The 24556-nt window shown below is 40.2% G+C and overlaps 1 protein-coding gene across 1 annotated transcript; it reads left to right on the forward strand.

The window, feature by feature from the left end:
- The first annotated feature begins 1558 nt into the window (after window positions 1-1558).
- F11 (coagulation factor XI) lies at window positions 1559-23566 on the forward strand. The gene is made up of 14 exons (XM_002815353.5): window positions 1559-1613; window positions 5944-6106; window positions 7414-7520; window positions 8475-8634; window positions 10151-10260; window positions 10594-10753; window positions 14379-14488; window positions 14588-14750; window positions 14839-14945; window positions 18497-18665; window positions 20178-20353; window positions 20955-21050; window positions 22217-22356; window positions 22956-23566. The coding sequence occupies exons 1-14, from the start codon at window positions 1559-1561 to the stop codon at window positions 23115-23117; spliced, it is 1878 nt and encodes a 625-aa protein (XP_002815399.1). The 3' UTR covers window positions 23118-23566.
- Window positions 23567-24556: the final 990 nt, after the last annotated feature.

The raw sequence follows: 24556 nt of genomic DNA on the forward strand, positions 1-24556 counted from the left end.
GAAAGAAAGAGAGAAAGAGAAAGAAAGAAAGAGGAAAGAAGAAGAAAGAAAGAGAAAGAAAGGAAAGAGAAAGAAAGAAAGAAGCAAGCTGAAATAGCTTCTTTTTCTGTTTTAAAAAATAGACTTTTAGTGTTCACAAGTAAGAATAAAAAAAAAAAAGCTTGGCCTTTGGAGGAATCCTGTCTGCATAGGCCTCTGAGAGGCAGCCACCTGAAGGGAAACTGACTGCACAAGAGCCAGGCACTTAGGAGCAGTCTGTACTTTGCTTCCCAGCTGTCCGCTCTCCCCCAGCAGCCAAAGTCTCCTCCCTCCATTATATTGCAAACCAATGAACCATTAGACTTTCCATGTTTTCTTTTTAGACTTTGAGATTCAAGGTAAGCTAGAATTAATGGTTAACAGCTGACAGGTGAAAGTGTGGTTAAATGCAGCTTTGGCTGGCAGGCACGTTGCGTGACTGCTAAGGCACACAGGCAAAATCAAGTTCTACAGCTGTCTCTGTGTATGTCACTTGTTTGAATACAAAATAAAATTAAAAAAATAAATTCAATGTATTGAGAAAGCAAGCAATTCTCTCAAGGTATATTTCTGACATACAAAGATTTGAACGACTTTCACAAATATGCTGTACTGAGAGACAATGTTACATAACATTGAGAACTAGTACAAGTAAATATTAAAGTTAAGTGACCATTTCCTACACAAGCTCATTCAGAGGAGGATGAAGACCATTTTGGAAGAAGAAAAACACCCTTATTAAGAATTGCAGCAAATAAGCAAACAAGGTCTTTTCAGGTACAGTTTCAGAACTTATTATTTAACATTTTTAAAAATGTGTCTGATTTAGCTTTGTGGAGATGTTCCACTAATATCCATAACTAATTTGAGAGGAAATGTGGAACAACAGAAGAGTAAGTGTCTACTCAGTAACAAGTGTTTCACAAGTTAAAAAGACATCCAAATGCAGTACTGAAAAATCAGAAGTCTTGATTTGCCTCACTGATGACTCCGTTTTTCCTAGAGCAGTCTATTTAATGCTTAGTGGGGATAAATAGATTTATAGGTGACCAAGACAATCGATTAATGTATTAGCCACAGATTTTTTTAAATAGAACATTTTCTAAGTAGGAAATCATTCATAGCTCTTTGAAAGATACAGGGAGAGGACTCAAGGAAAGAAAGGAAGGAAAAAAATTGGGAAAGGAAACAAAGATGAAAAATTGGGGTGGGGAGAGCTGTCAGATTGTGGCCTTGAGAAGGATCTGATCATAGGGAGCAGCGGGGCTGGCGGGGAAGGAGGGAGGAGGGGAGAGGGCTGCTTCCCTGTGGGTTCTGGCTTCTGCAGAGCTGTAAGAGTTGAACGCTACACACACAGCCACACTAAGGAATGCTCCAGGATTGGGAAAGATAAAATTCAACATTATAATGAGAACCCTGTGAACGCTATTGAATTAACTACTCCCCTCTCTCCCTATTTCTTGTAAATCTTAGTGTCAGTAAACTAATTATAAATTTACATTTTATGTTCTAAAAACATGCACCTTTTTCTCATTGTAGGATGATTTTCTTATATCAAATGGTACATTTCATTTTATTTACTTCAGTTTCTGGCGGTAAGTAGAGTGTTATCTTAACTACGGGCGGGGAGAGGGAAATCACACTGCAATCTCCACACATGTGGGAGAATCTCACCCGATTTATGTCCGGGAAGGAAATAAAATGGTTTTGTTAACTTTCTCCTTGAGGCTCCAGAGGTTTTCAAAGCAGGGTAGGAATTGAGATGAAAAAATTGTTTGTACTGGTAGGAATCTGTGTCTATATGTATACCATATCTACATCCATGCCTACATACATCATTCATTTAAATGATATTTAAAAGCAATATTAAAAAGAAGAAATCTTGATTTGCCTCACTAATTAGTCAGTTTTTCATAAAGTCAGTTCAATGGAACATACACACACACATAAAATAGGAATTTTGTACTGAAAAATGTTATGTAAATACTCATCCATAGTTCATGCATTTCAATAATTTAACTACCCTGTTAATTCTCCACCCTATGTCACATCTGCTAAATTTGTTTATAAATTACTTAGCCAATATTAAGTAGGAGATATCAGTACAAGTATTGTTTAGTTCCATGACCATTCTTTATTTAAGATGAAAGCTGAAGCATTCCTTTAGAAAAATAGCTTATGTATACATGTTATATTTAATTTCTGAACTATTGCTAGTATTTTAAGCATAGTAAATTCTTTTTTCTGGCATATGTGAAAAAAGGCAAATCTAGGTGAAGATATTAAAAATAAATTCTACTTAATATATTAAATTACACAGCTCATAATTTCAATTTTCTCTGTGACAAAACTACTGCTCAGGTTGTAATATTCCTTTGTTATAATTATCTGGAAATTGTATTGTTATGTCATTGATAAATACGTCAGCGCTAAATAATTTGATATATTTTGAACACTGGACCCAATAACTACATAAACAATTGACCCTGAATCACGGGTTCCACATCCATGGATTCAAACAACCTTGGAGTGAGATATTTTTTAAAAAATTGTATCTGTACTCAACATGTGCAGAGTTTTTTCTTGTCATTGTTCCCTAAACAACACAGTATAACAACAATTTGCATAGTATTTACATTGTACTAGGTATTATAAGTAATCTCGAGATGATTTAAAGTACACAGGAGGCTGTGAGTAGGTTATATGTAAATACTATGCCATTTTCTATCAGGGACTTGAGCGTTCATGGATTTTGGTGTCTGCAGGAGGTCTTGCAGCCAATCCCCCACAGATATCAAGGAATGATAGTGTACATATATAGGTCCTTTATACATGAATATGGAACATTTACAAATATGGACCACACACAAGCCTCTGAAACAAGTCTCAACAAATTTTAAGGGGTTAAAATTATACTGATCATGTTATTCAACCACCGTGAATGGGATCTAAAATAATAATAAAAAAGGAATTGAAAATCCCCAAATGTTTGAAAATTGAGTATTTATACCTTTTTAGATTCATATGAGTCAGAGATGAAATCACAACGGTAATTAGAAAAGGAATTGTAGAATAATGAAAATCCAGTGTATCAAAACTTTGAGATGTAACTGAATTAGTGTTGAAATCAAATATATAGATTTACATGTATACATTAGAGTACAGAAAAGGTAAAAATTAATGATATAAGATGACAAGAAGATAGAGAATAGCAACTTAAGTGCTAAGAAACTAGAAGGCAGAAGGAATTGCAGAAATTAATTAAATGGAAGACACACATATTTGAGAGGTCAACATAATCCCTTTCCAACCCATTTTATAAGGTCAGGGTAATCTTGACACCAAAATCTGATAGGAAAATTCTGAGGAAAAAAAATTTCACAGGTCTTTTATCTTATGAACATATGTACAAATACCCTAAACAAAATATTATCCAACTTAAACCCAGTAGAATGTTAAAAAAAATTAAAGGATGATTACATTGTGATATTGTGACAAAGTTGGGTTTATTCCAGGAATGGAAAGTTGATTTAACATTCAAAAATCAATAGATGTGTGACTTTGGGCTACATACCAAAAAAAAAAAAAAAAAGAAGGGAAAGCAGGAACTCACACAGATACACTTGTACACCCATCTTCATAGCAGCATTATTCACACTAACCCAAAGGTGGAAGCAGCCCATGTGTTTATCGACAGGTGACTGGATAAACAAAGTGTGGTACATACATACAATGGAATATTACTCAGCCCTAAAAAGAAAGGAAATTCTGACACATGCTACAACATGGATGAACCTTGAAGACATTACACTAAGTGAAATAAGCCAGTCACGAAAGAACAAATACTGTGGGGTCCCACTGATATGAGGTACTTAGGGTAGTCAATTTCATCAAGATGGAAATTAGAACAGAGGTTGCCAGGGGCCAAGGGGTCAGGGGAAGGGGTGAGAGTTGGTGTTTAATGGGCACAGAGCATCAGCTGGGGAAGTTGAAAAGTTCTGGAGGCGGATGGTGCTGTCGGTTGCACAGCAGTGTAAATGCACTTAGTGCCACAGAACTGTACACTCAAAATGGCTACATGGCACGTGGTATGTCATCTGTCATAATAAAAAATAAAAATAATTTTAAATATTAATATGTGCCAAAAAATGCTTGCTAAAATTCTGTTAATGATCACAACTCTAAGTAAACTGGAAATGGAAGAGAACTTTCATCAGCTATTAAATGGTATTTTAAACAAAAGCCAATAAAAATCCAAACCAAAAATCTTCAAGAAACATAATACATAATAGCGGAATATTGAAAGCTTTCCCAAGGGATTGAGAATAAGACAAGAATACTTCCCATTATTTCCATTTACTCTTATATGGAGGTACTCGTTAATGCAGTAAGGAAGGGAAATAAAGGGAAAACAATTAGGAGGAACATAACCTCTCGTTTTTCACAGATGATATGATTGTGTACCTAGAAAAATCCTAAATTAACCATCACATAAATTATTTGAGGCAATTAATTAAATTAGTAAGAAGTGTGGATACAACGTCAATATACAACAGCAAGCACTTGCTCGTTCGCAAAAACATATTAACTAGTTTTTACTGACACTAGAAGCAGCATGTGTTCCACATCCATGGATTCAAACAACCTTGACGTGAAATATTTTTTAAAAAATTGTATCTGTACTCAACATGTGCAGAGTTTTTTTCCAAAAATTTTTTCCAAAAATTTTAAAACGTTTATATGTTTAGGGGGTGTAAGTGCAGATTTCTTACATACATATATTATGCAGTGGTGAAGTGCCGACTTTTGGTGTACCCATCACCCAAGTAGTGAACACAGCCTCCAACAGGTAATTTTTCAATGCTCACCCCACTCCCATCCTCGCACTTAGTGGCATATTGAAAATCAACTTGTCTTGTAAAATTAAATAATCCAGTTAGGAGGGGGATATAGTCTAAGAAAATTAGTGCATGATGCACACACACATACACAGAACACGTGTGTGCGCATGTGCACACGAGAGAGAGGAGAGAGAGAGAAACCGGGTCTTGCTCTGTTGCCCAGGCTGGATTGCAGTGGTACAATCACAGCTCACTGCAGCCTCAAACTCCCAGGCTCAGGAGATCCTCCTACCTCAGCCTCCCGAGTAGTTGGGATTACAGGTGGAAACCACCATGCCCAGCTAGTATTTTTTTTGTATTTTTTATAGAGACAGGGTCTTGCCATGTTGCCCAGGCTGGTCTTGAACTTCTCAGCTCAAGCAATCTGCCTACCTTAGCCTCCCAAACTGCTGGGATTACAAGCATGAGCCACTGTGCCCACTCCGCATTATTAAATATAGAACATTTATTTGATTCATCAGTTAATATTCTTGTTAAAAGTAGTATTTTAATGTAGCAAGATTGCTTTCCACCAAAAGGTGGGGCTTCCATGGTGGGGTTTCCAAATTATTCTCAATGGGGTGAGGATGTGTGTTATCACACCCCCGAGCCAGCAGATGCTGTCAGAAAGTGATCACTCTGGAGTGTTTATTTCACATAAGTACGGGGTTTGGACAAAGACGCAATTAGGAAAGGAAAAAGCAGAAGGTTCATTCCAGACCTGGATGAGATCCTGAAAAGCAGCAGCTTTTGCCAGTAAAGATCCTTGAAATGATTCAATTACCCTCAAAGCACTCCTTGTCTCCAAGACAATCACTCATAAGCACAATTCCGTTGAAGCCAACGTAGCATTTTGTGATTTTCGTTTCCACCTGAGGCTGTTCATTCAATAAACTCACATAAAAGTGTTCATTGCCTTGATTTCCAAATTCAGATGTATTTCCTGGTAAGTAGAGCTACTAGCCTTGCCTTTATGAGATTACTACCTAATTAGATGTATACCCAGTAAAATCCAAAATAACGCATGCCATGTATTACATCACAGAATGTGTGACTCAGTTGTTCAAGGACACCTGCTTTGAAGGAGGGGATATTACTACAGTTTTCACACCAAGCGCCAAGTACTGCCAGGTAGTCTGCACTTACCACCCAAGATGTTTACTCTTCACTTTCACGGCGGAATCACCATCTGAGGATCCTACCCAATGGTAAATGCTATGTTTCCACATCGAGGAGACAGATTTTTAAAGGGAGATTGCTATTCTTAACACATTTCCATCTACCATTTTATAAAATTTAACATTAACAACTGGAAGATAAATTGTCTTTCAGTTGAAATATTGTTACAGAAAGAAGTGATGGTGTTTAGGCAATTTAGAAAAGAATAAATATGCCTCCAAGTGTAGACTTTCCAGCCTCTCTGATAGTCTCATATTAATGGTATGTTTCTTCTGTTTGTCTCAATTTTTATGCTTCTTAAACATTTCACACTTTGCTTTTCTATCGATTATTAATTTTTGTTGTGCTTTAAACTGGAACTTCTCCCAACTATTTTATTAGAAAAAATTAAATATTTAAAAAGATAATTTGAAAAAATAGTACAGTACAATGATCCCCTGCCACCACCAAAACTGCAATGTTTGCTATATTTGTATAGCAATATACAATATATAATACAATATATAATACCTATATTTGTATACATGCTTAACCGTTTGAAATAATTTTAAAACATGACACTTTACCCCTAAATACTTCAACATGCACTATCCTACACAAAAGACATATGAAATTTAACAAGAATTCCTTTATATTATTTCAGTTTTCCCTGAAATGTAATTTATAGTAATTAACCAGAATCTTACCAAGAGTCACTCACTGCATTGGGTGGTTTGTCAGGTTTAAAACATTTTAAACAGTCCACCAACCATTTGTGTTCCCATCCTGAGCCTGAAAATTTAATAATAAGCCTTTCTGTAGAATTAAATTTTCAACATCTTTGTGTATTATTGCTACATTCACAGGCATTTATATAGCACCTGGAACTTATAAAATTTACTATTCCAGAACCTAGAACAGGGATTGGCAAATGTCTTCTTAATAATGCAGAGTAAATATGTTAGGCTTTGTGGGCAAAACCCACAGTAAAGCCAAGGATGTTATATAAGTATTTATGTCACCACTTAAAATGTAACCATTTGAAAATATAAAAATCATTTTGTATAGCTAATGGGCTAAACAGAAACACACAGATTTTTGGTTGCATTTTACCAATAGGCCGTAGTTCACCTATTCCTGTTTGTTCCTATTAGAAAGGAGTATTACATGTAGTCTCTTAAGTGTAGGGATGTTGAAGTAAAAAACAAACTCAGAATCTTGCTAAGAAAATATTTGTTTTGGCATGAGATAAAGTAGTTTGTTTCCTTCTCTTTGGCTTTCTGTGTGCTGACTTTTAAGATCCATTATTTTAAAAACATAAATTCCTATTCATTAATATGTATTTTTAAAAAAACAGGTTTACTTGTGTCCTGAAAGACAGTGTTACAGAAACATTGCCGAGAGTGAATAGGACAGCAGCGATTTCTGGGTATTCTTTGAAGCAATGCTCACACCAAATAAGTGGTAAGATATGTTCTCAGAATCAACAAATACTAGCTGTGATGTATACATATCGTCACATCGGATGTGGTTTTAAGGCTATGAAATAAAACACTGCTATGTGGAAATAAACCCCCTTAATGAAGTTCTTTCAATGTAGAGTATAACCTAGCATACATGCATGCCTGCCCCTCCAGCACACTGTAAAAACTTCTTTACCTCATAGAAATACATATCTTACTACCTCACTTCTCATCATGTATTTATATTCTTTCTACTTCCCAGCCTAAAATCTTAAATGAAAGTCTTTTTTTTTTTTTTTTTTTTTTTTTTGAGACAGGGTCTCACTCTGTTGTCCAGGCTGGAGTGCAGTGGTGCAATCACAGCTCACTGCAGCATCAACCTCCTGGGTTCAAGTGATCCTCCTGCCTTAACCTCTGGAGTAGCTGGGACCAGAGGCATGCACCACCATTCCCAGCTAATTTGTTCATTTTTCCTAGAGACAGGGTCTCACTGTATTGCCCAGGCTGGTCTCAAACTCCTGGCCTCAAGTGATCTGCCCGCCTTGGCCTTCCAGAGTGCCGGGATTCCATGGTGCCCAGTCGAAATTCTTTATTAAACGTATTATTCTGAATCGAAAGGAGCAAATATAGATGTTGAAGTGACAATTGTCTTAATAGTGAATAGGTACTTGAATCAGTTAATTAGTGAAATAATCAGTGCAGTTACGGAGAAGAGAGGCTAGGTCGGAAAATCAAAATGTGAATTTACAAGTCTAAAATTGTTACAATGTAAGAAGGACATTGGCATTCTTTTACTGCTTCCATTCAAGAATAAGAATTTTCCAGATTAATATAACAAAAGACTTCTGAGGAAAGGTGGGTGAAAAAGTTGAAAGGGTGAGTCAGGAGGGACAGTTGCTTAGGTCATTGCCTCTGGAATCTGGAAGGGACTCATGTCTTCTGCTTTTATTTCCAGCTTGCAACAAAGACACTTATGTGGACCTAGACATGAAGGGCATAAACTATAACAGCTCAGTTGCCAAGAGTGCTCAAGAATGCCAAGAAAGATGCACGGATGATGTCCACTGCCACTTTTTCACGTACGCCACAGGGCAGTTTCCCAGCCTGGAGCATCGGTGAGTAAGCCACAGGACATTCGAGTGGCCGACGAAAAACAGAGTCGTGATTTACTAAAAAGCTTTTGCCATCAACGTTATGCCAGAATTTATTTTGAACCCCTAAAAGTCTTTTCTATAAAAGTACTCCTAGTTTTCTTCATGAAAAATACACTTAAAGCCTAATTTGGATGCATTTCATTTATGGTAAGGAGTCTATCTTTTAATAACACTGTCAGAAAAATATATACACTTAGCTAATTTCAAAAGCGCTACACTTTTAAATTGGCACTTTTGAAACAGCTGCAATTGGTATGATTGTCAGTGCCCTTCCCAGTCTAAAAAATGTTACAGTCTAACAGAATAAAAATAAAAACCTACTCCTCTCTCTCTCTCTCTCACTCTAAATAACAGTTCCTTACCTAAGACAAAATACTCATGTAAAAAGTTTTATCCTGCTCCATACTGGATTTTGAAATATTTCAAGGATAAATCTATCGCATAAGGATTTAAAAATTATCTGATCTCTAATAACCAAATCTGTGTTCTCGTCTTTAAAAATTTACTAGGGAAATAGATTATTAATTTGTATATTCAGAAATATTTGAGATTATTTAGATTTTCATAGTAAACTGCATTTATCTGGAATCAACAGAAAAGTGAAAAACATTCAAATTACTAATACTTGTGTTTTAACATTGGATTTTAACATTCTGCTCTCCACATTCACAAAGAGGAGTGAACAGAAAGCAAACAAAGCATCAATGAGTTATTTCAAAAACAACAGTGGTTAAAAACACACACACACCAAACCCCTAAATTAGTCATTTGACTTGTAAGGCTTGTCTTTAGCTCAGCTCAGCGACAGCTTTTATGTCTGACTTAACAGAATGTGAACTGCCAGACAAGAGAGTGGAGGTTTCTAAGCAAGATAATGTTAAGTCATTAAAAGTAAGACGGACTTATCCGGGTGCGGTGGCTCACACCTGTAATCCCAGCACTTTGGTAGGCCTAGGTGGGCAGATCACCTGAGGTCAGGAGTTCCACACCAGCCTGACCAATACGGTGAAACCCCATCTGTACTAAAAAAGAATACAAAAATTAGCCAGGCGTGGTGGTGGGCACCTGTAATCCCAGCTACTTGGGAGGCTGAGACAGGAGAAGTGCTTGAACCCGGGAGGCGGAGGTTGCAATGAGCCAAGATCATGCCATTGCACTCCAGCCTGGGTGACACAGCGAGACTCCGTCTCAAAAAAAAAAAAAAAGGAGAAGGGCTTAAGAAGTCATTGTTTCGTGCACTCTCCTTCTTCATGGGGTCACTCTCTCAAGCTGTCATTGTACTGAAGAAGAAATAAAGTTACACAATTCACAGGTGCTTAACAACACTGCTGGGACCATGCCCAGCCATTCAGCCTCCCAGATGGATGCTTCAGGGTCTCGCAGGTCCTCTCTCCAAAGGGGACTTTCTTATCATCTCATGTTTTTTCCTTTTTGCAGTTGGCAGAATAAGACACTTTTCCTTTTTCTTTTTATTCAGTAACATTTGTCTACTGAAGCATACCCAAACAGGGACACCAACCAGAATAATGAAGCTCGATAAAGTGGTGTCTGGATTTTCATTGAAATCCTGTGCACTTTCTAATCTGGGTAACTATTGACTTCTTGATGATGTAATTCAACCATTAAATATGCTGATGATTACAATAGATCTCACTCAGGATACTAGCTTATGCTCATGATGAAACGGACCCAAAGATCTTTACCTTCTTCATGTGATAGATTTCATCATGTCCTATACAGTTAGATCCTCTATTTAAATTTCAAGTTTAAAATAATCATGTCATTTTCTTCTAAATGAAAAAAATTAAAAGATCTTGGGATACACTTAAATTTTTTAATACGGAATTTACACATACTGTGACTGGAATTTTCCTGATAGCTGGTGAATTGAGCTCCTAACATAGTTCCTCTGTTGCGCAGCTTGTATTAGGGACATTTTCCCTAATACAGTGTTTGCAGACAGCAACATCGATAGTGTCATGGCTCCCGATGCCTTTGTCTGTCGCCGAATCTGCACTCATCATCCCGGTTGCTTGTTTTTTACCTTCTTTTCCCAGGAATGGCCCAAAGAATCTCAAAGGTAAGGAGTTAACAAGTAAGGATAATTTGTTATCTTTTAAAAATAGCTGATCAAAATCCATCATTAAAAATTCCAAATAACTAAAAATTTACTCTAAATGTCAGTATAGGATAAAAGTTGCAAAGAATTTCTAGCCCCTCTCCCTTTCTATTCCCCACCTACTTACCACAAACACAACAACATTACCAAGGACTCTTTTTTTTTTTTTTTTTTTTTGAGATGGAGTCTCGCTCTGCTGCCCAGGCTGGAGTGCAGTGGCATGATTTCAGCTCACTGCAACCTTCGCCTCCCGGGTTCAAGCGATTCTCCTGCCTCAGCCTCCTGAGTAGCTGGGATTACAGGCATGGGCCACCATACCCGGCTAATTTTTTTTGTATTTTCAGTATAGACGGAGTTTCACTATGTTGGCCAGGCTGGTCTCGAACTCCTGACTTCAGGCGATCCACCTGCCTCGGCCTCCCAAAATGCTGAGATTACAGGGTTGAGCCACCGCACCTGGCCAATAACTTTTCAAATAAATATTATTTTACCTAAATAAATTTTAGGTACAGGTACAGTTGTGTTACATGGGTATACTGTGTAGTGGTGAAGTCTGGGCTTTTAGTGTAGCCAAATAGTATACATTGTTTCCATTAGATAATTTCTCCTGCGTCACCCTCCTCTATCCTCTCAACTCTCTGAGTCTCCAATAGCTTCCATTCCAGTCTCTGCGCCTGTGTACACTTTATTTAGCTCCCACTTATAAGTGAGAATATGCAATATTCGACTTTCTGTTTCTGAGTTGTTTCACTTGAGATAATAGCCCCCAGTTCTATCCATGTTGCTGCAAAAGACATGATTTTATGATTTTTTTATGGCTAAGTAACATTCTATAGTATATTCTATACACCACATTTTCTTTATCCATTCATTTGCTGATAGACTCTTAGGTTGATGCATACCTTTGTTATTGTGAATAGTGCTGCAGTAAACATGTGAGTGTAGGTATCTTTGTGATATAATGATTTTTTCTTTCTTTCTTTTCCTTTGGCTATGTACCCAGTAGTGGGATTGCTGGAGGTCTCCACCTTGGCAAAGGGGGGAGTTGTCTAGTTCTAAATGCAATGAAGAGACTCCATTTCCATTTCTTTACCACTAAAAGACAATTCAGTCCAACGCTTTGTTTAAAATAACTGAACCGGGAACAGGAAGAGCTGAAAATGTCAGTGAAATGTCAAACCCAAAGTGGAGAGAGAGAGGTGGAAATGAATGTCTCCATCAAGTGGGTTAGGGTGGTGGTGGAGGGAGGTTTAAGAATTGAGTTCCTGTTTCCTTACTGATGGAAATTAACATAGGACATCAGACACAGCATGGAAAATTTCTTTGATTATCAAAAGGACACTAGCTAAGGTTGCTGTCCCTCTTTTATTTATTTATTTATTTGAGATAGGGTCTTGCTTTGTCACTCAGATTTGGGTACACTGGGTGTGATCTCAGCCCACTGCAGCCTCCACTTTCTAGGCTCAAGCAATCCACCCGTCTAATCCTCCCAAGTTGCTGGGACCACAGCTGTGCACCACTACCCCCAGCTAATGTTTGTTTTTTTGTAGAGACAGGGTTTCCCCATGTTGGCCAGGCTGGTCTAGAACTCCTGGCCTCAAGCAATCCACCTGCCTTGGTTTCCCACAGTGCAGGGATTACAAGCCTGAGCCACCGTGCCCAGCTTGCTATTCCTCATTGACAACATTCACCTAAACAAGCAAACAAATATCCATAAAATTAAGTCAGCTTTAAAACCTGGCTTGTATATATCTCTGAATTGGAACTCTCAGAGCCCTCAGCACTTGCTTGATTGGCCTCCTGTTGATGAAAAGGTGTCCTCCAGACAATTCAGCCAAGGGGAGCCCTGTGTGCCTTGCCTATCACATGAGTCTCACTTTCCACTGAGTGAGGCTCTAATCTCAGAAGCGCCAGGTCTGTCACATGAAAATATTATCTGCTACTATCACTTACTAAACAAATTTAGTAGAATTTGTTTGGTGCCTATTATATATCAGGCATTGTTCTGAAGACTGGGGATACCATTTAGTGAACAAAATAGATAAAAACCTTGCCTATTGGACCAGAGTGGAGATGAGAGAGAAGTGACCAGATCGATATGTGTTATCAGCAGAGAGCCAATAAGATTTGCTGATGGATTGGACCGTGGATTGTGAAGGAGTCAGTGATAGCACCACGACTTTTGGCCCAAGGAACTGGAAAGATGGAAATGCCGATGACAGAGATGTGGAAGATTCCGCAAGCAGCAGAGTGTAGGAGAAGCAATGCCCATGGTACATCTAGGGAAAAGGGTTGAATTGGCAACTGGAAATAGAAGTCAAACTCAGGAGAGAGGTTTATGTGTAGATCTGTGTTTAGGTGTCACCAATATACGGCTGATACTTTAAAAAAATCTAGTGAAATTATCAAAGGGTTAAATGCAGAGAGGGAAGAAAGTAGGTCCAAAGATTGAGCCTTGGGACATTGGAAGTTCAGAAATAAGAAAGATGCCATTGTCACTTGTAATTTTGTGTTAGTCACTGCTCTTTTTCTTTGTCTTATTCCATTACTGACCAATTCCTAGAATAGGAATAACACATTTGATCTTTAATACAGAATGTGATAGGAACTTGGCTTCTATAAGCCCAAACTTGGGAATTAAAATTTAAATTTATTAAAATTAAATAAAACTGGCTGGGCGCGGTAGCTCACACCTGTAATCCCAGCACTTTGGGACGCCGAGGCGGTGAATCACGAGGTCAGGAGTTCGAGACCATCCTGGCCAACATGGCGAAACCCCGTCTCTACTAAAAATACAAAAATTAGCCAGGTGTGGTGGCATATGCCTGTAATCCCAGCTACTCAGGAGGCTGAGGCAGGAGAATCACTTGAACCCGGGAGGCAGAGGTTGCAGTGAGCCGAGATCGCAACACTGCACTCCAGCCTGGGTGACAAGAGAAAGACTCTGTCTCAAAAAAAAAAAAAAAAAAAAAATTAAATGAAACTAAAAATTCACCTCCCTGCTGTATTAGCCACATTTCAAGTGTGCAATAGCCACGTGGTTGGTGGTTACTGTATTGGATGGCACAGACATAGAACATTTCCATCACTGCAGAAAGATCTATGGACTGTGATTTTGTCTACTTAGGAAAAGTCACTCTTTCCCAGGAAGATGCTTCCAGGGTGTGGAGTCAATGATGGACTTCACCCATCTCCTTATAAACCTGTGGCAACCCTGGATAGGAGGTTTCTAGGTAGCGCGAAGACTCTTGAACCTTTAAGATAGGCTGGGAGTGTTGAAAGGAGGGAAATGAAAAGGGAAGATACTAGGAAGACTGACACTAGAGCAAGCTCAGAAAATTTTTACGGAGCCAGGTGATTTACTTAGAAAATTTGTCTGCAACCTAAGTGTCATGGAGTGTGACTCCATGGTTTATGAGTGTGACTCCGTGGTTTATGAGTGTGACTCCGTGGCTTATACTTTCAAAATAGGAAAATCTTCACAATTAAGTGCCAGCATGAGCTGACTTTACTTTCTCTAGGTGCTGTAAAAATGTTTTTATGTGTTTGATATGATATATTACTACTTCCCTTTTGTTTCTGTTAGAAATCTTTGTCTCCTTAAAACATCTGAGAGTGGATTGCCCAGCACACGCATTAAAAAGAGCAAAGCTCTTTCTGGTTTCAGTCTACAAAGCTGCAGGCACAGCATCCCAGGTAAACTGAGAGTTCTGCATTCTGGCTGCGTGACCAGCCCCGAGGAGGCTGATGCATGCTGAGGGAGGGTCTCGCTCTGACATGTGGTCTGCTGTCTAGTGTTCTGCCATTCTTCATTTTACCATGACACTGATTTCTTGGGAGAAGAACTGGATATTGTTGCTGTGAAAGGTCACGAGGCCTGCCAGAAACTGTGCACCAATACCGTCCGCTGCCAGTTTTTTACCTATACCCCAGCTCAAGCATCTTGCAACGAAGGGAAGTAAGCCATACGAAGGGTTATGCAGACACCCTTGTCCTGTCTGCCTGTGAGGTGCATTATGTTTATACCATTTTGTTTTCAACTCCAGGGGCAAATGTTACTTAAAGCTTTCTTCAAATGGATCTCCAACTAAAATACTTCACGGGAGAGGAGGCATCTCTGGATACACATTAAGGTTGTGTAAAATGGATAATGGTGAGTATAATGTCACTTGAAAAAATGCAGCTGAAGGAATTAGTCCATGCTGCATACATCACAACCAAGACTGTCAGTTATAGCCACAGAAGGGAGAACATTCATGAAATAACAAATTTTGCAGTTTTCTATTATTTTCACTCCTATCACTCAACTGACCGTGTTTTAAAGGTAAATATTGGGGCTTGACTAAACTGTACATTGCCTAGTATTAACTAAATATATGTTTAAATTTGACACGTTTATACACCTGGCATTTCTGTTTTCTTTCTTTGTTTTTTTTTTTTTTTGAGACAGAGTCTCACTCTGTTGCCCAGGCTGGAGTGCAGTGATGTGGTCAGTGTTCACTGCAGCCTCTGGCTTGAACTCCTGGACTCCAACAATCCTCCCACCTTAGCTCTCTGAGTAGCTGGGGCTACAGGCGTGCACCACAACACCCAGCTAATGTTTTGTAGAGTGGGGTCTTGCCATGTTGCCCAGGCTGGTCTTGAACTCCTGGGCTCAAGCAGTCCTCCTGCTTTGGCCTCCCAAAGTTCTGGGATTACAGGCTTGAGCCACTGCACCCAGCCACAACTGACATTTCCTAATGAGACCCAGACTCCGCCAACATTCCTGTTATCAAGGCCAGTAATCTTTCCTATTATCCTTTGTAAGGGAAATATCGATCAGCACTTTGGTTAGTCAAATTACTAATTTTCTTCCAAAAATTGTGTATCTATTCAAGAAATACTGGAGCACCTCCTTTTTAGGGGTCTTTATTCAGATTCCATGCAGGGTTCTGGAGACTTAGGGATCGGCAAAGGTTAAGGTAAAACTTTACTAATAACAATGAATGTGGTAGGGTGGAAATAAGTGTTTAGATTACACAAGACCTGTAATAACATAAAAGTTACAATAAAAATCCGACCAGCAGTATTTCCATCCCAGTGCCCAATTTCTGAGCATAGTCGCAAGACATGGTTTGTAGGCAAACAGAATTGTTCTAAGGGACAAAATCCCCAACAGGAAAGAGCACACCACAAACGCTCCTGCCCAAATTACCATAGGAACTTAGGATGGCTTTACTATATATTGATTTACATAAAGCTGCATGTTCTTAGACTGTTTATTGCTAAATGTCCAATATTACAATCACTATAAGATGCAACTGAGATTTAATGAATAAAATGAAAGTAATAATCCTGCTTTGTAATAGTTTTAGAAGCACGAAAACATTTTGTGTCAGATTATCTGCTGTACTGAGAAGGCAAATCAATCCTTAATTTCTGAGAATGTTTTGTAGAACATAAAGACTAACTTATATTGCCTCCAACACTGATATCCTAACTAGCAGACTATGCCTTCCTAGAGCTTAGAGGCGCTCCGATGAAAATCTTTGGATGGCTCAAGACTTCTTAAAAAGCAAGTCGATTAAGTCGTATCTCATACATTCTGTTTTCCTCACAATAAATTTCCCTAAGACAAGAAGGAGCATTCAGCACCATTCTGTTGTCTTTCTTCTACTTCTAAGCATTAGAAGGGACATTTGGCAAATGTTGCTGTTAAGTAATGTTGACATGGTTTAAAAAATGGGAACGAGCACGTATACCTCAATACATTGCAGGTTGCATTTTCCCCCTTCCTTCTTCATTATGGTTTTCTCTGTTGGATTTATAGACTCTGGCCTGTAGAGTTACAGAATATACCAGGTATAGATTGATAGCTACAGGAGAAAATGTAAGATAAAGGAAAATAAAGTCATATCTTTTCAGTGCACCTTTGGAGGGAGTGAATTAGATAACTAGGTTTTTACTGCACTGTATTTGATGAAATAACCCCCGCCCCCCTCAATGTGAAAGGGAATAGCTACATGAGATATTTATGGTGCCTTGTCTGTCACTGGTCTACAATGTAACTTAACTTTCTGAAGATAGATAGCAGCACCATTAAAGTAAACATTTCTTAACACAAAATATGATTCTAAACACATATTTTCAGCATTTCGTTTAAACTGAGAAACAACATAGGATGAACCTCAAGGCCTCTCACCTGTACCTTGAGTTATTTCTAACATACCTTAGTTACTATTTACCTATTAATTTTCCTAAAATTTACCTTTATGACACTTCCTATCTTGGAGAAATTCCAGAATAGAGGGCCCTCCAAAATGAACGTTCACCCTTCCGGCTCTAAAATGAGATCCTCTGTTCAGGCTTCTGAAGTCACATCGTGCTCGTTCTCACCTCAGTTGCTGTTAGCTGCTGTTTCCTTCCGAACTCCTTCTCTCATCCTCTCCTCCTATTTGAAATCCGCCCCAGAATTATACACTCATTTTCCTACCAAGGAAAAAAAAAAGCCTAGAAAGGTTGTTTTACAACCACAAAACTAGTGAATAGACTTTCTAGGATCCGGCTTCTCATCAGTGATTCTTCCGTTAACTTAGACTCCTCCCTTAGCTCGGGACACGGAGCCTTCTGAGCACCTGAGCCTGGTTATTCTAAATGTGATCTGGGCACAGCATATTGACATCACCTGGGAGCTTGTTAGAAAGAATTTCAGGATCCACACAGATGTTACTGGCTCAGAATCTGCATTTTAAAAGCTGCGCAGGCAACTCACAGGCACATAAAAGTTTGAGTCGCATAGGTGTGTGCGCGCGCGTGTGCGTGTGTGTGTACGTGTGTGTGCATGTATGTGCACATGTGTGCACGTGTGTGTGCGCAGGTGTGTGTGCACGTGTGTGTGTCTAGAATACTGCTGTCTACGAACACCCCACTCCCATCCATCTGTGTTCCGTGGCTCCAACCGGGAGAGTGGGTTCTTGTGTCAGGCATCCAGTAAGTAGAAATAGAGGGCACTGTCCTGTCTAGGCAGCCCGAAGAGAAAAGAAACACAGGGATGAGCCTGAGTCAAAGTCCCTGAAAAGTACCAAGGACCCCAGAGAATCCCAAACTGTCAACAAGGCCAAAGGTCAGAGGAAGTTCGCAGCAGATCAGTCTTACTTTGGACATGGATGGAGCAGGAGTGACTGGGATCATGGTCAGCAGAGTCACGGGGACAGGGCAGGAACTGAACAATGGCTGCAGCCTGTGGGCAAGGTGCTCGCCTCTTCTTTCTAAGAGTAGTTCTCAAACGCCAGCAGGGCTGGTTCAAACACAGATGGCTGAGCTTCCAGGCTGGAATTTCTCATTCGCTGGATCTGAGGTGGGGCTGAAGAATGTGCATTTCTAACACGTTCCCAGGTGACGCTGTTGGTCTGGGGACTGTACTTGACAACCACTGGTTTAAAAAAACCATTCGCGTTATCATTTGAAGGAGGGTAAGACAGCCTTGTAGTACCACACGAGGAGGGCTACATTCTTAGGGGTATGTAATTACAAGATGACTTAGTCAATTCCATTTTTCATGTGCATGTTTTGCTTTGGCAACTTGATTATAAAGTCTGTGTAACTCAGGGTCATGCTAAACTATTGACTTGAGGGAAGGTTTTCTTCTTCTTGTTCCTGAAGGAGCATAATTACTGATGGAAAGGAAGATGTAGGAAGCTGCTCATCACAATGCTTCTGTTGCAGGGTGTACCACCAAAATCAAGCCCAGGATCGTTGGAGGAACTGCGTCTGTTCGTGGTGAGTGGCCGTGGCAGGTGACCCTGCACACCACCTCACCCACTCAGAGACACCTGTGTGGAGGCTCCATCATTGGAAACCAGTGGATATTAACAGCCGCTCACTGTTTCTATGGGTCAGTACCACGGCTGTTTTTATTAGTTCATCATCTTCACACATTTATAAAAAATGTTACTAGCATGTTAGGAAATAAATACTTTAACCAATTAAATTGTCTTATTTGCAAAATTAATTAATTCCCTCAATGGTAAAAAAGGCAAAAAGGAAGAGCTCCTCATGGTCTCCCAACATCAGAACAGGTGCAGGTACATGGCTACTTGACTGCCTACTATTCCGTTTCCCATTTAACCGCATCCACATCCTCAAGGGCCTTCATGTTACTCCCTGCAAGAGCATACCTCCCTCTGTGCCTCGCTCTGTGCACTGTGCCCGGAACTAAACTCACAGAGGATTTACCATTGTCTGAATCAAATTTCTAATACGTGTGTGTGTGTGTGCGTGTGTGTTTAAATACAGAAAGTGGCCAGGTGTGGTGGTTCACGCCTGTAATCTCAGCACTTTGGGTGGCTGAGGTGGGAGGATTGCTCAATGCCAGGAGTCTGAGGTCAGCCTGGGCAACATAATGAGACCCTGTCTCTAAAAAATATTTAAAAACTAGCCTGGTATGATGTTTTGTGCGCCTGTAGCACCAGCTGCTCAGAAGGCTGAGGTAGGAGGATCGCTTGAGCCCAAGAGTTCAAGAATGCAGTGAGTTACTACAGTGCCACTGTGCTCCAGCCTGAGCAACAGAGCGAGACCCTATCTCTAAGTAAATAAATAAAATACAGAACGAGTTCAGTATGCATCCTCAAACTGGATTCCTTACTTAGGCCACTTTCAGCATTGGCCAAACATAAAGGCTCCAGCTGGGGGTATATATATTCCAGGGAAGTTGCATTGGCCAAACTTTCTGTTTGCTACTTCAGTATCCTCCGAGTTGTTTCCAGACACAGTTTCGTGTGCTTTTTAGTTTTGGTTTTCTTTTTTAATCAATCTGCAGCACACTCACGTTAAACTCAAGAACACATGTGAGGCCAAGAGTTCCCGCTACCTGTCACATATGGGAATGGAGTAGCAGAAAGGCTGCCTGAGTTTCTCAGTGTCACAGCTAGTTACTGGCGAGGTTGAGACTAAGTCCAGCGGTCTTCGTGTATGTGTGTGTGTGCATGTGTGTGCACGTGTGTGTGCACGTGTGCGTGCATGTGCATGTGTGCACGTGTGTGTGCGTGTGTGTGCACGTGTGCATGCGTGTGCGTGTGTGTGCACGTGTGCATGCGTGTGCGTGTGTGCACGTGTGTGCGTGCGTGTGCGTGTGTGCACGTGTGCACGTGTGCGCGTGTGTGCGTGCGTGTGTGTGTGTTGGAGCATGGAGGGAGTGCTCATTCATTTTTTGTGTATAATGGATTTTCTTTATAGGGTGAATATGTTTTTTATCCTGAAAAATCTTAGGATAAAATCACTTTTTTCCACCTAAATGTCCATCATTGGCAGAAAATATTAGTAATAGTTAAACAGTCACACAATTCACAATGTCTGGGAATTATTTTTAGTAAAGGAAATTTCTTTCCCTCTGTTGTTTGCTCCTTAGGGTAGAGTCACCTAAGATTTTGCGTGTCTACAGTGGCATTTTAAATCAATCTGAAATAAAAGAGGACACATCTTTCTTTGGGGTTCAAGAAATAATTATCCATGATCAGTATAAAATGGCAGAAAGTGGGTATGATATTGCCTTGTTGAAACTGGAAACCACAGTGAATTACACAGGTATGGAGAATTTTATCCGGAAAGTTATCTCCAATGGTGAACTGGATAAAATGTTTAACACTACTAGACTTACGGCCTGACCCTGCCAATCTCTCCACGTGTTATCATCATGAAAGGGAGAAGGCCTGGAACGCTAGTTATTTATTCTGTTAAGGCTGATACGCTTTCTTGGATATTGAAACTTATTTTGGGAATGTGGGTGAAGAGATCGTTTTCCTGAGGCTTCTTCAGGTGCATAGAATGACATAATTTCATAATACTTTGGAATAGTAAAGATAATTTAGTCTAAAGATAATTTAGTAAAGATAATTTAGGGATGAAGGATTGAAGGTTAGAACAATTAAGCAACTTGTGCAGGATCAAAACTGAGTTGGATGAGGAGTTAGCGGTGAGGGTGAGGCTTGTCTCTCTGTCGCCCCCTCATCCTGGCATGTGTGCGATATCGTGCTGAACCTGAGGGAGGAAAATACACGACAACAAGGCAAAAAATGAATATAGTAAACAAAGAAAACACAGATAATGTACAGTGGAAGAAGAGTCTCTTCTGGAAAAGAGGATATATTTTGCGTCTCATATTTAAATCATGATTTTTTAAATTTAGATTCTCAACGACCCATATGCCTGCCTTCAAAAGGAGATAGAAATGTAATATACACTGATTGCTGGGTGACTGGATGGGGGTACAGAAAATTAAGAGGTAAAAATGATGTTGTTATATGTGCTCCATCCTAGAAATGAATAACGGAAACTTTTCTGCCCTGTCAAGTCATGTAGCTGAAGCACAACTCGAGTCACACCAATCAGTTGCAGGAAGCGGATTAATAAAGATGGAGAGGCAAAAATCACCCAAGTGAGGCTGGTGCCTCATCTTTTTGATTGGAAATTTTAAATGTGACTAAATCTCTTTAAAGATTAATTATATTTAATGAAGTTTAATGTGAAGCCTAGCACTTTTCAGTAAATGTTCTAGCCTGCTATCCAATTACTTTCTCTAGGAAGTCATTCCAGTTAGAGTCATAAGTAATTTTTGAACTTAATTAACATTAACAAAATGGTACAAGCAATAGTGGGAATAATGTCTTCTTCATACTTGTAATTATAAAAGGTCTGTGAAGTAAATCTAACATTTTTTCCTTCCGGATTTTTGTATAGGCATGAGTTTTGTTGTTGTTGTTGTTCTGAGATGGAGTCTCGCTCTGTCGCCCAGGCTGGAGTGCAGTGGCGCGATCTCGGCTCGCTATTACCTCCACCTCCTGGGTTCAAGTGATTCTCCTGCCTCAGCCTCCTGAGTAGCTGGGACTACAGGCGCCCACCACCACCCCAAGCTAATTTTTTGTATTTTTAGTAGAGATGGGGTTTAACCGTGTTAGCCAGGATGATTTCAACCTCCTGACCTCATGATCCGCCTGCCTCCACCTTCCAAAGTGCTGGAATTAGGGGTGTGAGCCACCACACCTAGCCGTGATTTTTATTTTAAATATACGCAGCTGGGCACCACCGGTGGCTCACGCCTGTAATCCCAGTGCTTTGGGAGGCCGAGATGGGTGGATCACTTGAGGTCAGGAGTTCAAGACCGGCCTGGTCAACATGGTGAAACCCCGTCTCTACTAAAAATACAAAAATTAGCTGGACATGGTGGTGCATGCCTGTAATTCCAGCTACTCGGGAGGCTGAGGCAGGATAATCACTTGAACTTGGGAGGTGGAGGTAGCAGTGAGCCGAGATTGCACTATTGCACTCCAGCCTGGGCGACAGAAAGAGACTCCGTCTCAATTAAAAAAAAAAATATATATATATATGCATATATGTTTATGTGTATTGTATATGGTTATTCTACAAACAAACCAAAAACATTTTTTTCAGACAAAATACAAAATACTCTCCAGAAAGCCAAGATACCCTTAGTGACCAATGAGGAGTGCCAGAAGAGATACAGAGGACATAAAATAACCCATAGGATGATCTGCGCCGGCTACAGGGAAGGAGGGAAGGATGCTTGCAAGGTAACGGAGTGTTCTTAGCCCATGGAATATATGCAAATTGGAATGCTTAATGCATTGCTTTTTTTTCTGAGACAGAGTCTCACTCTGTCACTCAGGCTGGAGTGCAGTGGCGCGATCTCGGCTCACTGCAAGCTCTGCCTCCCGGGTTCACGCCATTGTCCTGCCTCAGCCTCCTGAGTAGCTGGGACTACAGGCTCCAGCTACCAAACCCAGCTAATGTCTTCTTTTTTTCCAGTTTTAGTAGAGACAGGGTTTCACCGTGTTGGCCAGGATGGTCTTGATGTCCTGACCTCATGATCCGCCCCGCCTTGGCCTCCCAAAGTGCTGGGATTACAGGCGTGAGCCACCGCGACCGGCCGCTTAATGCATTTTAAAAAGCAGTCTTCTGCCAATGAGCAGGGAACACAGTGTATTTGTTTGACTTAGACTGAAATCAAAAGCGAGGAGACTGACTGGATGAATGCAAGCACCCAGGTTCTCTGCAGTATATTAAGGGGCCAAGACAACATTTTAGGCAAAATCAGCCTGAGCAAGATGTGCTGAAGATCGGAAGCGTCTGAGTTGATCTGTGCACCTTTTCTTGTCTCCCCTCGTTCTAGGGAGATTCGGGAGGCCCTCTGTCCTGCAAACACAATGAGGTCTGGCATCTGGTAGGCATCACGAGCTGGGGCGAAGGCTGTGCTCAAAGGGAGCGGCCAGGCGTTTACACCAACGTGGTTGAGTACGTGGACTGGATTCTGGAGAAAACTCAAGCAGTGTGAACGGGTTCCCAGGGGCCACTGGAGTCCCTGAAGGACCCAGGATTTGCTGGGAGAGGGTGTGGAGTTCACTGTGCCAGCGTGCTTCCTCCACAGTAACACGCTGAAGGGGCTTGGTGTTTGTAGGAAAATGCTAGAAGAAAACAAACTGTCACAAGTTGTTATGTCCAAAACTCCTGTTCTGTGATCACTGTAGTTCGTTTCGGCATCCAGTCTCTTTGTTTTTCATCACGCTTCTATGGGGTCCAAGAATTACCACAAGGCAATATTTCTGAAGATTACTCTATAGGCAGATATACCAGAAAATAACCAAGCAGTGGCAGCAGGGATCAGGTAGAAGAACTGCTAAAAGAAGCCACCATAAATAGATTTGTTCGATGAAAGATGAAAACTGGAAGGAAGGAGAACAAAGACAGTCTTCACCATTTTGCAGGAATCTACACTCTGCCTATGTGAACACATTTCTTTTGTAAAGAAAGAATTTGATTGCATTTAATGGCAGATTTTCAGAATAGTCAGGAATTCTTGGCATTTCCATTTTAAAATATATATTTTAAAAAATCAGTTTGACTAGACACAAGCTAAGAGTGAATGTGAAGATACCAGAATTTCTGTGTGGAAGAGGATTACAAGCAGCAATTTACCTGGAAGTGGTACCTTAGGAGCAATCTTGAAGATACACTTTCCTGAAAAATGATTTGTGATGGATTGTATATTTATTTAAAATATCTTGGGAAGGGAGGCTGATGGAGATAGGGAGGCATGCTCAAACCTCTCTAAGACAAGCTGCTGCTGTGACTATGGGCTCCCAAAGAACTAGACCGTATATTTATTTGACAAAAATCACCATAGACTGCATCCATACTACAGAGAAAAAACAATTAGGGCACAAATGGATAGTTACAGTAAAGTCTTCAGCAAGCAGCTGCCTGTATTCTAAGAACTGGGATTTTCTGTTTAGTGCAAATATTTATCTCATTATTGTTGTGATCTAGTCCAATAACCTAGAATTTGAATTGTCACCACATAGCTTTCAATCTGTGCCAACAACTATACAATTCATCAAGTGTGAAATTTTCTTTTTTTTTGAGACAAAGTCTCACTCTGTTGCCCAAGCTGGAGTGCAGTGGCGCGATCTCAGCTCACTGTAACCTCCATTCCTGGGTTCAAGCGATTGTCCTGCCTCAGTCTCCCAAGTAGCTGAGATTACAGGCACATGCCACCATGCCCGGCTAATTTTTGTATTTTTAGTAGAGACGGGGTTTCACTATGTTGGCCAGGCTGGTCTTGAACTCCTGACCTAGTGATCTGCCCACCTAGGCCTCTCAAAGTGCTGGGATTACAGGTGTGAGTCACTGCGCCTGGCCATGGAAAATATTTATTGAGCACAATTATGTGAGAGCATCATGCTGAGCTTTGAGGATACAGTGGTGAGCAAACAG

This window comes from Pongo abelii, chromosome 3 (genome assembly GCF_028885655.2).
Source record: "Pongo abelii isolate AG06213 chromosome 3, NHGRI_mPonAbe1-v2.0_pri, whole genome shotgun sequence".
In the NCBI taxonomy this organism is placed as follows: Eukaryota; Metazoa; Chordata; class Mammalia; order Primates; family Hominidae; genus Pongo; species Pongo abelii.